At 39.5% G+C, this 14,940-nt stretch overlaps 1 protein-coding gene across 1 annotated transcript; it reads left to right on the top strand.

The window, feature by feature from the left end:
* Positions 1-13,739: 13,739 nt before the first annotated feature.
* Positions 13,740-14,702, top strand: LOC122748006 (olfactory receptor 52I2-like). Its single transcript, XM_043993749.1, has one exon. It carries the CDS (start codon positions 13,740-13,742, stop codon positions 14,700-14,702), a length of 963 nt encoding a protein of 320 aa, XP_043849684.1.
* The last annotated feature ends 238 nt before the right edge of the window (positions 14,703-14,940 follow it).

Genomic DNA, 14,940 nt, shown 5'->3' with positions numbered 1-14,940 from the left:
TACAATTTGTTTCCATACCTGTCCTCCTACCAAAAAAAACAGATCAGAGAACAAGAAAACCCAGATCAGAGACAGACAGGAAAAACATAGTACCAGTTTATTTTGTCCCAAGAAAACACAACATGAATCATGCAGAGACCGCTTCCTAAGAAGGGAGCTCGAGGACTCCCTCTTTCTGAAGGTATATAAGGTTTTCTTTGCTCACTGGTTACAGGGTGACTTCATTGCATGATACAAATCAACCCAAAGCAAATACTATAAATGCAAATCAGTTAAACAATACAAATTAGTTTAACAGCTAAACTTAAAGCAGATGTCATGGCTGGCTAGATTATGTGGAAGCAGGAAGGATTTTTATCAAAAATAAGGATTCCAGGGGCAGCTAGGTGGCACAATGGATAGAGCACCGGCCCTGGAGTCAGGAGTATCTGAGTTCAAATCCGGCCTCAGACACTTAACACTTACTAGCTGTGTGACCCTGGGCAAGTCACTTAACCCCAATTGCCTCACTAAATAAATAAATAAAAATAAGGATGCCCAGAAATTCTCTGGGAAAGGAAATAGTGAATGGGGACTTCAAAGGGGCATTTTGTTTTGTTTAATCTATTGGGAAAAGAAGTTAGTAAATGGGGACTTATCTGCTAGTTATCTAGGTTCAGCTTGGAACTTTAGTCAAAGGGCATTTTTCTTCTATTAATCCAGGGTCTCATAAAATCCATTTGGATAATAAGGCAGCTCCATCAAATCCAAGTGATCCATACATTCACATTAACAGTACTTATATGGGGTAGGAGTCCAGGTTTATAGGTGAACTGTTTGGATGTATGTGTGAGAAGTCAGCCTAAGTGACTCCATGTATAACCCTTGCTTGACCTTTGGATACATGAGCAACCAGCCTACAAAGAATGGTGATCTGAAGATAGCCTTGTACATACATACTTAGAAACAGAAAAAAGCTGAGGTGGCATAAAACTTATGTCCTCATCCTACATGTACCGAGTTTTTTCCTGCTCTCATGTGGAAATTGATTATTCCTGTGTATAAGAATGGTGCATGGTTTGAAATCAGGACTGGCCACACTCCAACTACTTGCTGTCTTTGTATACTAATTAAATATTTTAGCCTTTCCTCTCCTGAATTTTCCTAATTGACCAGGATAAGACCTGAATGAAGATTTCTTTTTAACAATTTTGGTAACCCCAGATGGGAGCCTTTGCTCACATACTTCAATAGTTGCCTTTCATCATAAGCTTAGGTAATTGATTACCAGTTAGAACTTGGATATAACTGGGAAAACTGCCCATAGTCAGAAGCATAAAAGCACACTGAAGACCCCCACCATCAGTTTGCTTCTGAGCAGCCACCATAACTGATTCCTGCATTCTCTGCACTCAAATATTCAAATATCCTGCCAATAATCTATAGTGTCAATAAACATTTATTAAACAAGTATCATGTGTCAGGCACTATGCTAAGCACTGAGAATACAAAGAAAAACAAAAGACAATCTTTACCCTGTAGGAATTTACAATTTAATCTATTTGTTCAAGGACAACATTGATTGCCATACTTAGCAAGAAAGCCATCTCAGAGGGAGATACATGTCCTCCAGTTGAACATATAGGGAATGGTGTTAAGAAGTAGGAGACATTATTTCTGGGACCTTTAGGAATCAGATTTATGGTTTGTTCCTAGCTGAGTTAATGTTTGTATTATTAAATACAATTATATATTGTTAATTAATAAAGTGAGTGCATGCAAAAAAAATTTTAAGATGACTTTTTCCTCCACTTATGAGTTTGATTTATTTCAGGACTAATAGTACATAATTGCATATTATCTCCTCCATTAAACAGCTAACTCCTTGAGGACAGGTACTGGTTTTGCCTTTCTTTGGTTTCTCAGCACTTAGCAAGATGATCGAATGATTCTCTGGCAATGATAGGCTTTGGTGACCACTGAACTTCAGGAGTTTTACTTGAATCACAGTTTCCTGACTTCCATTCTGGTATATTTGCTGTACCTAGCCCACTGGCTTCCTGCTCTGGTGCTTCCTGGCTCTTGGATAGAGCCTATTCCTCACCAGGTTCTAATGACCCAATCAATTCAAGGTTATTTGTTTGAATTCTTATTTTATACAAAAACAAATTATGTTTAATAGAATAATAACATTGAGGAAAAAACACCAAAGTTTATGGGGTGTAACTAAAGCAGCCTGAAAAGAATTAGTCTTGGGAGACTTTGGGAAAGTCTTCACCTACCTGAGGCTTATTATCCCCACTTTACAGATGAGGAAACTTAACATCTGTCCCATTTCCTTCCTTTGCCAGAAGGGATTTGTTTAAAATATTTCTCAGTTTACAAAGTGATTGGATCATCCTTTGAAGTGTGAGGAAGGAAAGCAGGAAAAGAGATACACTGGGCTCTAGTTTCCCAGAAGCTTCATTAGTCAAGGAAGAACAGTATAGGAAAAGAACTGTTATTTGTGATAAGAGGACCCAAGTTCAAATCTCAAGTTTGTATTTGCTGGTTGTATGACCTTAAGCAAACCACTAACATCTCTGTGCCTCATTTTCCTCATCTGCAAAATGAAGAGGTTGGACTAGAAAGATCTAGTACTGAAAGAGACTTTGAAAGAGACCTCTATACAATCAGCATGGCATATAGAGAATGAGTTATAGGAACCCAGTCAAAGTGACTTCCAGGCATATTATCTTCCTCTGCCAGAACTTTTAGACTTTGAGAACAGGATAATACACAAGTTGCCAGTGACTTTTGTCAATTCCCAAGATGGTCCTTTTTGTGTAAGTGCCTGTTCAGTATACTTTCATTACCCTGCCCCACCACTGCACATCCCTGAGGCCCCAGAGGACCCCATTTACCCCAATGCTTTGGATTCTTTTTTGTTTGTTTCCTCAAACCTAAGAGCTCATCTTTCTGCCCTCCCCCCTTGGGCCTGTGCTTGGAAACAAAGTCCTAGAGGTATTTACAAGTACTTGGCTATGGTAAAGGCTAAGATATCTAGAGGGAAGATAGACGGATGGGGCCAGATGGGGCCCCAATATGGAATCTTTTCTTTTACAGAACCTGCTTGTTGATCCTGTCTTCCTTCCAACCGCCTCAGCACCACATTTCCTTAACTCACCTTCCCTTCTGTGACTTGATTCGGTCTACAAAATCCTTCAGTTCTCAAACTGAAGCATCTGGAAAAGATTCTTCAGAGGAGGGCAAACCCAAAGTCATCCTAAGCAGGTTGGTATCTGAGCTGAACCTAATGACAGATCCTTGGCTTAATAGAAAAAGACACTAAAATGGACTTCCTACTAGTGTTTAAGTGTGTTGCAGGGAAGAAATGGGCTTCATTGCCTGACTTTCTTCAGCTATAATATAAAAAAGTTGAATTAAATTATCTGTAAGTTATCTTCCAGTTCTATATCCTAGGATCTTAAGATTGTCCCAATCGTGATAATTCTCTGACCTTCAACTCTGATATCAAGAGAAGCCAGGAACAGTGCAGGGAGTGCAATACCCCCTTCACACTTAGTCTAGGATTCTATAAGCCCATCACAGCTAGAAGGGACCATGATAATTGTCTTGATCCAAACCTCTCCTTCCTATACCTCCTCTCCTCCCCCAAATAAAGGGATCTCTCTCTAGTCTAATTAAATGCTCCCAAGGTCTCAGTGCCTGCTAAGGAAATGTTTCCATTGCAAGAAAACAGAATTGTTAGAAAGTTCTGTCTTTGCTAGTCTACCTCATTGTAACTTTTATGAGTTAGACCTTGCCCTTTGGGCAAATGAAAAGGGGAACAGTATGTTGAGAGAACTCATTTAAATTAGCTTCAGACACTGGTTGCTTGATTCCAGTCTCATTCATATCTAGAAGTGAACCTTTATCCTACTGGTTGAATGGAAATGATAGTTCCATGTGGCAGCCCAACAGTCAGGCTCATATTCAACACCCCTGATCTTCAGTCCCCTAGGCCATAGGATTTTTGACCCAAGACCTCTTACTATGTACTCATTCACCAAATATAGGACCCTATTGTCTCAGATTCTTAAAGGACTTAAGAAAGGAATCCAATCAATGAAAGGATCTCTTTTATAAAATTCCTACCAAAGGGATCATCCAGTCTCTAATTGGAAGCCTTGGTGACAGGCAATGTACCAAATTTTCAAGCTTTCCATTGAGTTTTGGGTTAGCTCTATTTGCTTGGCAGTCATTGGAAGGCATTTTTGAGGCTTTGACTTCTCATTTGTGCACGGCTGCTCTTCAGGGCCAAGTCAAAGTCTATTTCCTCTTTCAGATTATAGGAGTGATATGGGCAAAGTATTATTTTCTCCAGGTTAAAACTCTCCAGTTCTTGCAATTAATGCTCATATATCATGGTTTCTCTTACTACCCTGGCTTCCCTTATCTTTAAAAAGTCTAGTTCTGGGCACCTTTGACAAAGGACATGGACAAAGCTGAGCAAAGTGTTCCAAGTGTGATCTGATCGAGGTGGAGTATAGCAAAACCATGACCACCTCCAATGGTCCAGCTCAAGTAGCACATTCTACCCAAGGACTATTTCAGTTCCCACAGTTTTTAGTGGTACCTCTCCTTAGCCAACTACTTCAGTATATATCTGCCCCCCCAAAAAAAAATGAAAGCTCCTGGAGGTTATTTTGGTTTTTGTTGTTTGTTTTCTTTTGCTGGGAATACCCAAAACCTTATTCTAGTGGTTGGCATTTAAATAGGTGCTTATTAAATACATTAAGGCAAACATAGCCTATGCCCATCATTTTTGAGGGATGGGAGGGTAGATAGGGAATTACTGGTGTAGAAACTTCCTCCCCTAGTATAGAACATCAATTCATTTATAAATTATATACTCCCTTTCAAAATGGAATTTTTAAAGTGATATCATTCTGGATATAGAGATGTTGAACTATTGAGTGACTTTGAGCTTACAATCCACAAAAATACCTAGGTTTTCTCCATGATAATTACTTACTTTCCTTGGGAAGATGGCTTTTTGAGCCTTGCCTCCTTCCTCTAAATGTGTTCCACTTTATGTCCTTCCTAAAAAATGGCACCTAGATGTGAATACAATGCTCAGTCAAATCATTGACAGAGCAAGCACCTAGATTCATAACTCTGCACTAGATGAGGCTGGAAAAAGTGAAGTCTAGTTCACATGAAGCACACACTTAAATAATTGTGCCTCAATTTGGATTTAGCATCTACCACATCATGATATTATACCCAGTGAGCTTAAGAAGGATTCAGAAAAAAAAGAGAAGCATTCAGAGCTATCGTACATCATAGCAGCCTCATCAGAAAAGGCTTTATGGAGTTGGCCACTAAAAGGGACCTGGGAGAGTGTGAGAAGCTAAAGAATGATTTAGGAGATATTTTTCTACCATAACTTTCTGAAACTGAAAAAAAAAATCATGGTAACAATGCTTTTATTAACCTAACCTTAAAGGGATGCTGTAAGAAAAAAATAATTTGTGAACTCTACTATATATATATATATATATATATATATGTGTGTGTGTGTGTGTGTACATATGTGTGTATCTATTATAGCTATTATATATTATATATAATTATATTATTTAGTATATGTTGTTCTATAATTATATATTGTATAATTATGTATATAGTGTATATTCTATTACATAGAATTCTATATTACATATAATTCTAAATATGTTACACATGCTATTTTTTTACAGGACCTGTGATTTTATTGGTATACGGTGCTCCTAGTAAGGAACTTTCTTTATCAGTGCAAATCAGATGCATACCTAGGCAACTAGGTGCCATATTATTTAGGGCCCTGAACTTGTATTCAGGAAAACCAGAGTTCAAATCCTTCCCCAGACATTTACCAGCTGTATGACCCTAGGAAAACTATTTAACCTCTGTCTGCCTCAGTTTCTCATTGGTAAAGCAGTGATATAATAGAACCTACCTCTCAGGGTTGTTCTGAAGATCAAATGAAATGATATTTATAAATCTTTTAGAAGAATACCTGTCACATAGTAGACAAATAATGAATACTTTTTAATTTAAAGTTTAATTCTTTTCAACTTAGTGCTTTAGGCAACTCTCTAAGTTTTTGTTATTGTTGTTCAGTTGTGTCCAATTCCTTGTGACCTCATTTGGGGTTTTCTTGGCAAAGATAGTGAAGTAGTTTGCCATTTCCTTCTCCAGCTCATTTTACAAATAAGGAAACTGAGGCAAATGGAATTAAATGACTTACCCAGGATCACATCGCTAGTAAGTGTCTGAGGTCAGATTTGAACTCAAGGAAAATGAGTCTTCCTGACTTTGGACCTAGCACTCTATTCACTAGCTGCAACTCTCTAAGACTAAGCAGCTAAAATGACTTGCCCCAAGTCACAGAGTCAGTATATGGAAAAGGCACGTGTTGAACCCAGGTCTTCCTGACTAAGGTTTTGTGATCCTTCACTGCTCTAGACCTGTTTCTTCATTTTCAGTAGTGTTAGACAATAGTTTTTTTTTTTTTAATGGTGCCTTTTTCTGTATATATGATTTTTACACTGATCCTGATTTCCTAAGCTATATAGGCCCCTAAAGACAAGCCATTCTCATGAAACAAGGAGATAATTAGGAAGAGGGGGCTGAAACTAACCTGGTCAGTCAGTAACTCTTAGAACCAGTAATGGAAGATGTCTGGGGAAAAAATGCCAAGTCTCTGAACCCCTGGGCTGTGTTCCTCTTTCCAACTGTTTACTAAGTCAACACACATTCATTCGTTTGAGAGGTATTTCTTCAAATAGTGATGCCTATGCCTGAGTTTCCAATGTGTACTACATATTTATCCTCTACTCCTAATTCTCCCAAACCATATTATGACTACAGTATAGTGATTGCACTTAGAACCATTTTTAGAAGGGAGCAATGGATATCAGACAGTCTCTTCTCCCAACTAATCAAGCTCTGAGAAACTACCATTTCCCCATGTGATTGCCCAGCTAGCCACAGGGACAAATACTACTATGATTACCCAGTAGATAAATTTAGATATAACCTGGAATTATGCATAAACTTGAAGCAGGTAGAATATTTGTGGAGACATAACTAGGGCAAGGCAGTCAGGGATTTTTCCTCAAACACTGATACCTAGGAGTTGGGGTGGAAGAGAATAGTTCTCTCCCTTGAGAATTGATAGATCTCATACTACTCCCTCTCTGTTGCTGTGCTCCTGGAGGGTTTTGTAGAAGGATAAGATAGACCTGGGGAGAGGGGAAAGAAAAGGAGTTAAAGACTGGCAGATTATGATGAAGTGAAGAAGAAGCCACTTCACCTTCTTGTGGAACTGGCCATGGGACACACGTGGGTATTTGATATACTATGAAGGTCATCCTGTCCTGAAGGCCCTGCTCAGCAGAAACCACTACCATCCTCATTCTCTAGATGAAGTAATGCCCCATCTCCATAAGATTGCTAAGGGTAGAGGTAAAATTCTCTATCATCTTGTACTACAGCTTTGGTGTAGGGATGCATTTCCCCTCCTTTGAGAAGCTTGGCACCTATCACTGGAGTTCTCAGGGGCTGTTTATGGCCCTCTGAGATCCACTGAAGTACACCTGATCCCTAAGGAACCTCTCCCTTCTACCAACACCATCTCATCTTCTACTACCTCAGCTGTTCTCTTCAATAGTAGTAGAAGCCTTAACAGTTTTGGTTCCAGGTCTCTAGATGTTGGCAATATAAATCTTTTCTGACAAATCCTCATTGTTCATGACCTTAGTGTCATTCTTTGTGAGATAGCATTTCAATTCGTATAGATAGATTGTGGAGAAGTGTGGAAGAGACAACCACCAAGTTCTTTCAGGTAAACAATAGCACTATTGATAATAAAGTTACTCCAATTTTGCTTTCAGAAAAGCCTTTAACAATATCTATGATATTCCCCTGTGAAAGAGAGAAAGAGACAGAGAGGGAAAAAAAGAAAAGAAAATCAATTAATCTAATAATGAATTGCAATTGTTATTACATTTGATCCTTAACACCCCATGAGGTAGGTATTATTATCTCCATTTTACAGATAAGGGAATTGAATCTGAGAGGTTAAGTGACTTGTCTTGTGCAGGATCACAAAGCAGGCAACTGTCCGAGACAGGATTCTAACTCATATCTCCTTGACTCTAACACCAAATTTGGCCATAATTTCTCCTTAATGAATCGCTGTTGGCCCTTATTTGTTATGTTTTCATTTTAAGATGCTCAAAAGCCATCCATGCTAAAATTTTTCTGAGTATGGAAGTAAATATGACCGTCCTAGTTTGAAATTTGGGACATTTACCAGGCTCTAGTCTCATGGCACCCCTCCCATTCTCAATAATATTTTTTTTCAAACACAACCATCACATCCACACTTCTTAGAATATAATTTGTTTGTGCCTAGTGACCTGAAGCCATTGTAGAGAGCTAGATGGTCTGAAGGGAACTCCTAATTGAAGTCTTCCTGTTAAAATCATCTTGCTCATGATATCATAACAGATTTTGGGAGGAGGGCACTGTTAACAGAGTTAGTAGACTAAGAGATCAGAGAAATCCATATACATAATATTCCTGGATCTCAGCAAAATATTTTTAAGTAAATATACTGCCATTATAAGAAATGAGCTACCCATCAATAAATGATCATTTGATAAGTCATCTAGTTGAACCTCCTACCTACTCAGCTAATATTTTTTTTGTGGCGCAATGAGGGTTAAGTGACTTGCCCAGGGTCACACAGCTAGTAAGTGTCAAGTGTCTAAGGCTGACTACTCAGTTAATATTAAGTGATTTCTATGTGCCAGACCCTGGGAATACACACAAAAAAGAAAGATATATAAGCTTCTTAAAAGTAGAAATTGTTTGAATCAGAGGAAACAAGTATTTAAATATATACATGTAGTATAAATGGCGTTGACCTCTAATTCCTTTCATAAGGAATAAGTTTGTGCGAAACTTTCCAGGTCTGCTCCCTTAGCTACATGCTGATGTAGCTTTCTACTCTTTTAGAGAAACATAGTTCTCTTGAGCCTGAAATCTGTAAGAGAATACTCAGGAGTTAAATATAAGATAGTTATGGAGGAAGGGTCAGGATCAAGAAAGACTTCAGATAGGTGATACCTGAACTGCATCTTAGGGAAAAAAGAGAGATCATGTGAGGTAAAAGTGAAGAGCGAATGTATTCTAGGGATGAGGAACAACCAACATAAAGGAGCAGAGATAGGAGATGAAGTTTAACGTGTGAGAACAGAGAGAAAGTCAATTTGACTAGAATGTAAGCATCCTCTGTACAGGCTCTCTAAAAGTCTCAAAACCTTAACGGGGCCCTTTCTCAGTAATATGGAGGTGAGAAAAACCTCTCCTCCCACACAAATTAGCTTAAATTACAGAATTGTATTGAAAAAAACCCAAAAGACTTCACTTCTTCAGTAGCTAAAAGCAATGGCCAGACAATGACTAAAGCCAAATAAAACTAGGGAAAGAAAAAAAGACCTCTTAGAAGAGCCCAACATGAAAACATGAGTAAGGAAGGGACAAGACCATGATGTCACTGTGATGGGGGTTCCTTATGTTGCTTTCCCTGAGGTTTGTCCCTAGTTAGTGGAAACTTTTATCAGTTTTTCCATCCTACAGTAGGTTGGGTGTGTCAAGATGTTAATGAGGACTCATTTTTAAGGATGGGGGATGGAAGACACTTAAATTCTAAGGCTGACACTGCCAAGCCTAAAACTTCAGGAAGAAGGATGCCAAAGTCTTAGGTCAACAAATGGGCAACCTGATGTGGGTGCCTCTTACATGGAGAATAGGATGTGAAAGGAAACATGGCATAATGGACCAAGAACTGGTCCTGAAGTAAGAACTTGGAAGCAACGTACATCTTACCAATGGCACTTCTTGCAATGTTAATGTGGACAAATCATGAAACCTTTTAGACCTGGAACTATTCTCCAAAGAACTTAAACCTTTCACCAACAGATCAGCCCCTGGTGGTCTAATTGGTAGTTGCTTTAGTCACCTACTTCATCCAGACCTATCTCCAGCCATGCTTTACTCAACACCATAGAAATATTCTGATCTACTGCCTTCTAGCACAGATACACTTCTTTCCCCATCCCCTTCTAGTTTTGTACCATAGACAAAACAGCTATAATTTGGTACTGGAAATGGTGTATCAATATACTCCCCCAGAAATAGGGGATTCAACTGCATTCATCCCCATAATTTTCCAAATAAAAACACCTTAAAAAGCCACCCCCTGGTTTCTACTCCCCAGTAAGTAGAGTCTCCTACTATTAGCCCTTGCTCTAAAAGAGTTTACATTCTATTTTCACTTTTGTATTTGTATCCCCAAACACTTAACATGGTATATGTTGTTCAATCATTCAGTTATGTCCATCTCTATGTGACCCCATGGACTTTGTCCAAGGGATCTTCTTGCCAAAAATATTGGAGTGGTTTGCCATTTTCTTCTCCAGTGTGTCCCCATTTTACACATGAGGAACTGAGGCAAAAGGGGGTTAAATGACTTACTCAGGATCACATATCTAGTAAATATCTGAAGATGGATTTGAACTCAGATCTTCCTGACTCCAGATTCAGTATTCTATCCACTGTACCACCTAGCTGCCCCTACTTGACACATAGTAAGTGCTTAATAAATGCTTTCTCATTCATTCCTTTTAAATCAATGAGTCCATAAAGTATCACTTTTACTTAAAAGGTAGGACATGGGTCTCAAGGGGACCATTGATACAAAGGTATTTAGCTTTTTTTGTGGTGATCCAAAGGTGATTCAGAATGAAAATAGAGTTCTCCAGGAATTCAACATTGTCCAGAGATGACTCTGAATTCCTTTTTGTCTGCAATTATTTTATTTTATTTTAGTTTTTAATCATAAAAGTATTTTATTATTTTCCAGTTATATGTAAAGTTAGTTTTCAATATTTGTTTTTATAAGATTTTGAGTTCCAATTTTTTCTCCCTCCCTCTCTTCCCTTCTCCCTCCCAAAGACAAAAAGAAATCTGATATAGGATAGATTAGATAGATAGATAGATAGATAGACAGACACAATCATATTAAACATTTGTACATTAGTCATGTAAAAGAAGAATCAGGAAAAAAAGGGAAAAACCTCAAAAAAAGTAGAAACAGTATGGTTCAATCTGCATTCAGATTCCACAGTACTGTTTTTCTGGATGTGGAGAGCATTTTCCATCATGAGTCCTTTGGAATTGTCTTGCTGAGAAAAGCTAAGTTCATCACAGTTGATCATTGCCCAATGTTGCTGTTACTGTGTACAATGTTCTCCTGGTTCTGCTCACTTCACTCAGCATCAATCCACTTAAGACTTTCCAGGTTTTTCTGAAATCTGCCTGCTCACTATTTCTTATAGCACAACAATATTCAATTACATTCATATACCACAACTTTCTCTGCTATTCCCCAGTTGATAAGCATCCCCTCAATTTCCAATTCTTTGCCATCACAAAGAGAGCTGCTAGAAATATTTTTATACATATGGGTCCTTTTCCCTTTTTTTCTGATCTCTTTGGAATACAGACCTAGTAGTCATATTGCTCTGTCAAAGGGTATGCAGTTTTATAGTCCTTTGGACATAGTTCCAAATTGTTCTCCAGGATAGTTGGATCAGTTCGCAGCTCCTCCAACAATGCATTAGTGTTCCAGTTTTTCCATAGCTTCTCCAACATTTACTATTTCCCTTTTTTGTCATATTAGCCAATCTGATAATTGTGAGATGGTACATCAGAGTTGCTTTAATTTGCATTTCTCTAATCAATAGTGATTTAGAGCATTTTTTTTTCATATGGCAATAGATAACTTTGATTTCTTTCTTTCTTTCTTTTTTTTGGTGAGGCAGTTGGGGTTAAGTGACTTGCCTAGGGTCACACAGCTAGTAAGTGTTAAGTGTCTGAGGCTGGATTTGAACTCAGGTCTTCTTGACTTCAGGGCCGGTGCTCTATCCACTGCGCCACCTAGCTGCCCACTTTGATTTATTTCTTCACCTGAAAACTGCCTGTTCATATCCTTTGACCATTTCTCAATTGGGGAATGACTTAAATTCTTATAAATTTGATTTATTTCCCTATATATTTTAGAAATGAGGGATGGCTCTGAATTCTTTTTTTTTTTTTTTTTTTGGTGAGGCAATTGGGGTCAAGTGACTTGCCCAGGGTCACACAGCTAGTAAGTGTCTGAGGCCGGATTTGAACTCAGGTCCTCTTGAATCCAGGGCCGGTGCTTTATCCACTGGGCCACCCAGCTTCCCCGGCTCTGAATTCTTAACAGAGATGTTAGCAACGTCCCCAAGCCCTGGCAAGGACTATGAAATTCGTATGTGTCCAGAATTGAGGTAGCTAGGCCTATAACATTGAATCATCACTAAGAGATTGGCTTGTGAATGATGGCTTTTTTTTTCAGTCACACATGAAGTCTGTCTATAAGTGAGTAGGAATGATACAATCAGAGTCAGTGGAGAAGGAAAGGTCTTTCAAGTACTAGATTTAGTATCACTTCTAAAGCAGGATAATGCTAGGAGGAGTTATTACTCACAGTGCTGGAGCTATATTATTTCCCACTATATGACAGTGTGACAGATAACGTTAAATCACCTTACCTGCCCCCCCCCAGTGTGGGGGAAGCTAGCTAGGATTTACTTATAAATTAGAAGCTTCAGCAACAGTTTAGGCATTAAGCATTTATTAAAGTATATTAGAGGTTAGTAAAGAGAGAACATGTGTCTCTGAAAGAATAGAAAAACCTAGCTAAGATCTACGTGGGAGAAAGAGAGAGAGAGGAAAAAAAAAAGCAGATCATGCTACCAAAAAGAGGAAGTACCTAAGTCTTCTCAAGCAGAAGCTTCCTGTGGGACCAGAAGAGGAGCAGTCCCCACACACAGCTCCAAGCTAATTGGCTGGTAGCATTCAAATCCATTGATTGACATGACTTGAAGGCAGTCCATGAATTGTAAGGTAACTTCTGGACATTGGAACCCATGCTCTCTCAGTAAGGGGTTGGGGGGGGCTGGTAATAATATTCTCACAACAGAAAGGGAGTTCAGTAGAGTGTGGGGAGCACTGGATTTGGAGACAAGAGCTATAAATTCTGGTCCTGGCTCTGCAATTTATTAACTGCATGTGACCATGGGTGAGCTGTCTCCCTTTTATAGAAAAGGAAACACTCAGAAAAATAAATGTTAGCACTACTTACCATGTAAAATTGTGAAGAAAGTACCACGCAAATATGAGGCACAATTAGCATTATTATGACTCCTGAATGTTATTGAGGGTCAATGTTATCTTCTGTAAAAAATCATGTTCAAAGGGATATACAGAATGAATTCAAGGGCCTTAAAATGAGGTGCCATCATTACGGCATTAACCATTAACCTTTCCTTGGTACTTTTTTTTTGGGGGGGGGGGGACAATGAGGGTTAAGTGACTTGCCCGTGGTCATACAGCTAGTAAGTGTCAAGTGTCTGAGGCCGGATTTGAACCCTAGTCCTCCTGAATCCAAAGCTGGTGCTTTATCCACTGCACCACCTAGCTGCCCCCCCTCAGTACTTTCAATATTTTCTTGATCAATTATTTTTTTGAAAAGGATGAAAAATATAGCCCAACAGACTTTGGGGCTAGAAGAACCAGGAAGGCTTTTCTTGTGATATTTTTGCTGTTTTCACAGGAAAGAAGGTTCCCAACAGATGCTAGAATTGCCATCCAACCATACATCACCTTCTGCTACATTTGTCCTCATGGGCATTCCAGGCCTAGAAGTGACTCACCTGTGGTTGCTGGCCCCAATAGGCACCATGTATGTTGTGACTTTGGTGGGAAACAGCCTCATTCTGACAGTGATCTGGGTCGACCCTGCCTTGCATGAACCCATGTACTACTTCCTGTGTATCCTGGCTATGGTGGACATTATTATGGCAACTTCTGTGGTCCCCAAGATGCTGAACATCTTCTGGTCAGGTGATGGAATTATTGGTTTTGCTGCCTGCTTCACTCAGATGTATGTCGTCCATGCAGCCACAGCTGTGGAAACAGGGCTTTTATTGGCTATGGCCTTTGACCGGTACGTGGCCATCTGCAAACCCTTGCACTATCAGACCATCCTTACACAACAAACAATGCTAGGGATAGGTGTGGCAATTATCCTTCGAGCTACCACATTTATGACACCTCTGAGCTGGATGGTGAGTCACCTGCCTTTTTGTGGCTCTCTGATGGTTCCCCATTCATACTGTGAACACATGGCTGTGGCCAAGCTGGGATGTGCTGACCACATGCCAAGCAACCTCTATAGCCTGATTGGTTCCTCAATCATTGTGGGCATTGATGTGATCTTCATTGCTACCTCCTATAGCCTGATCCTGAAGGCTGTATTCCGTCTCTCCTGCCGGGATGCCCAGCTCAAGGCATTAAGCACATGCGGTTCCCATGTTGGAGTTATGGCTCTCTATTACCTACCAGGGATGGTTTCCATCTATGTGGCCTGGTTTGGACAGGACGTGGTTCCCCTGCCTGTCCAGGTCCTACTAGCTGATTTCTATCTGGTTATTCCACCCACTCTGAACCCTCTTATCTATGGCTTAAGGACAAAACAGATCCGTGATCGGGGATGGAGCATGCTGGGGAGCTGCCTCTCTGGCCAGCCCCACTAAAATTCCTAGACAGAATAGAATACATGAGGGTTTTAAGCTAAGATGCTTCATGCAAGGCCAAAAGTGATGTAGGTATGACTTCAAACCATCTAGAACCTGAGTGAGGGGAGAGGGGTGTTATGTCATTTTACCTTCTGGCTTCACTTAGCTTGACTTTACCTCTATTTGAATGATTTTCATCTCCTTTCTGGCCTTGACCTTTCTCCTACATGCAGGACACTTCTACTTGGATGTTCTG

Source organism: Dromiciops gliroides, chromosome 3, assembly GCF_019393635.1.
Source record: "Dromiciops gliroides isolate mDroGli1 chromosome 3, mDroGli1.pri, whole genome shotgun sequence".
In the NCBI taxonomy this organism is placed as follows: Eukaryota; Metazoa; Chordata; class Mammalia; order Microbiotheria; family Microbiotheriidae; genus Dromiciops; species Dromiciops gliroides.
This window is presented reverse-complemented; position numbering and strand designations above follow the sequence as displayed.

Excerpts from the sequence above, each read along its gene's own strand:
- LOC122748006 (XM_043993749.1), top strand. The coding sequence starts at position 13,740 with ATGCTAGAATTGCCATCCAACCATACATCACCTTCTGCTACATTTGTC.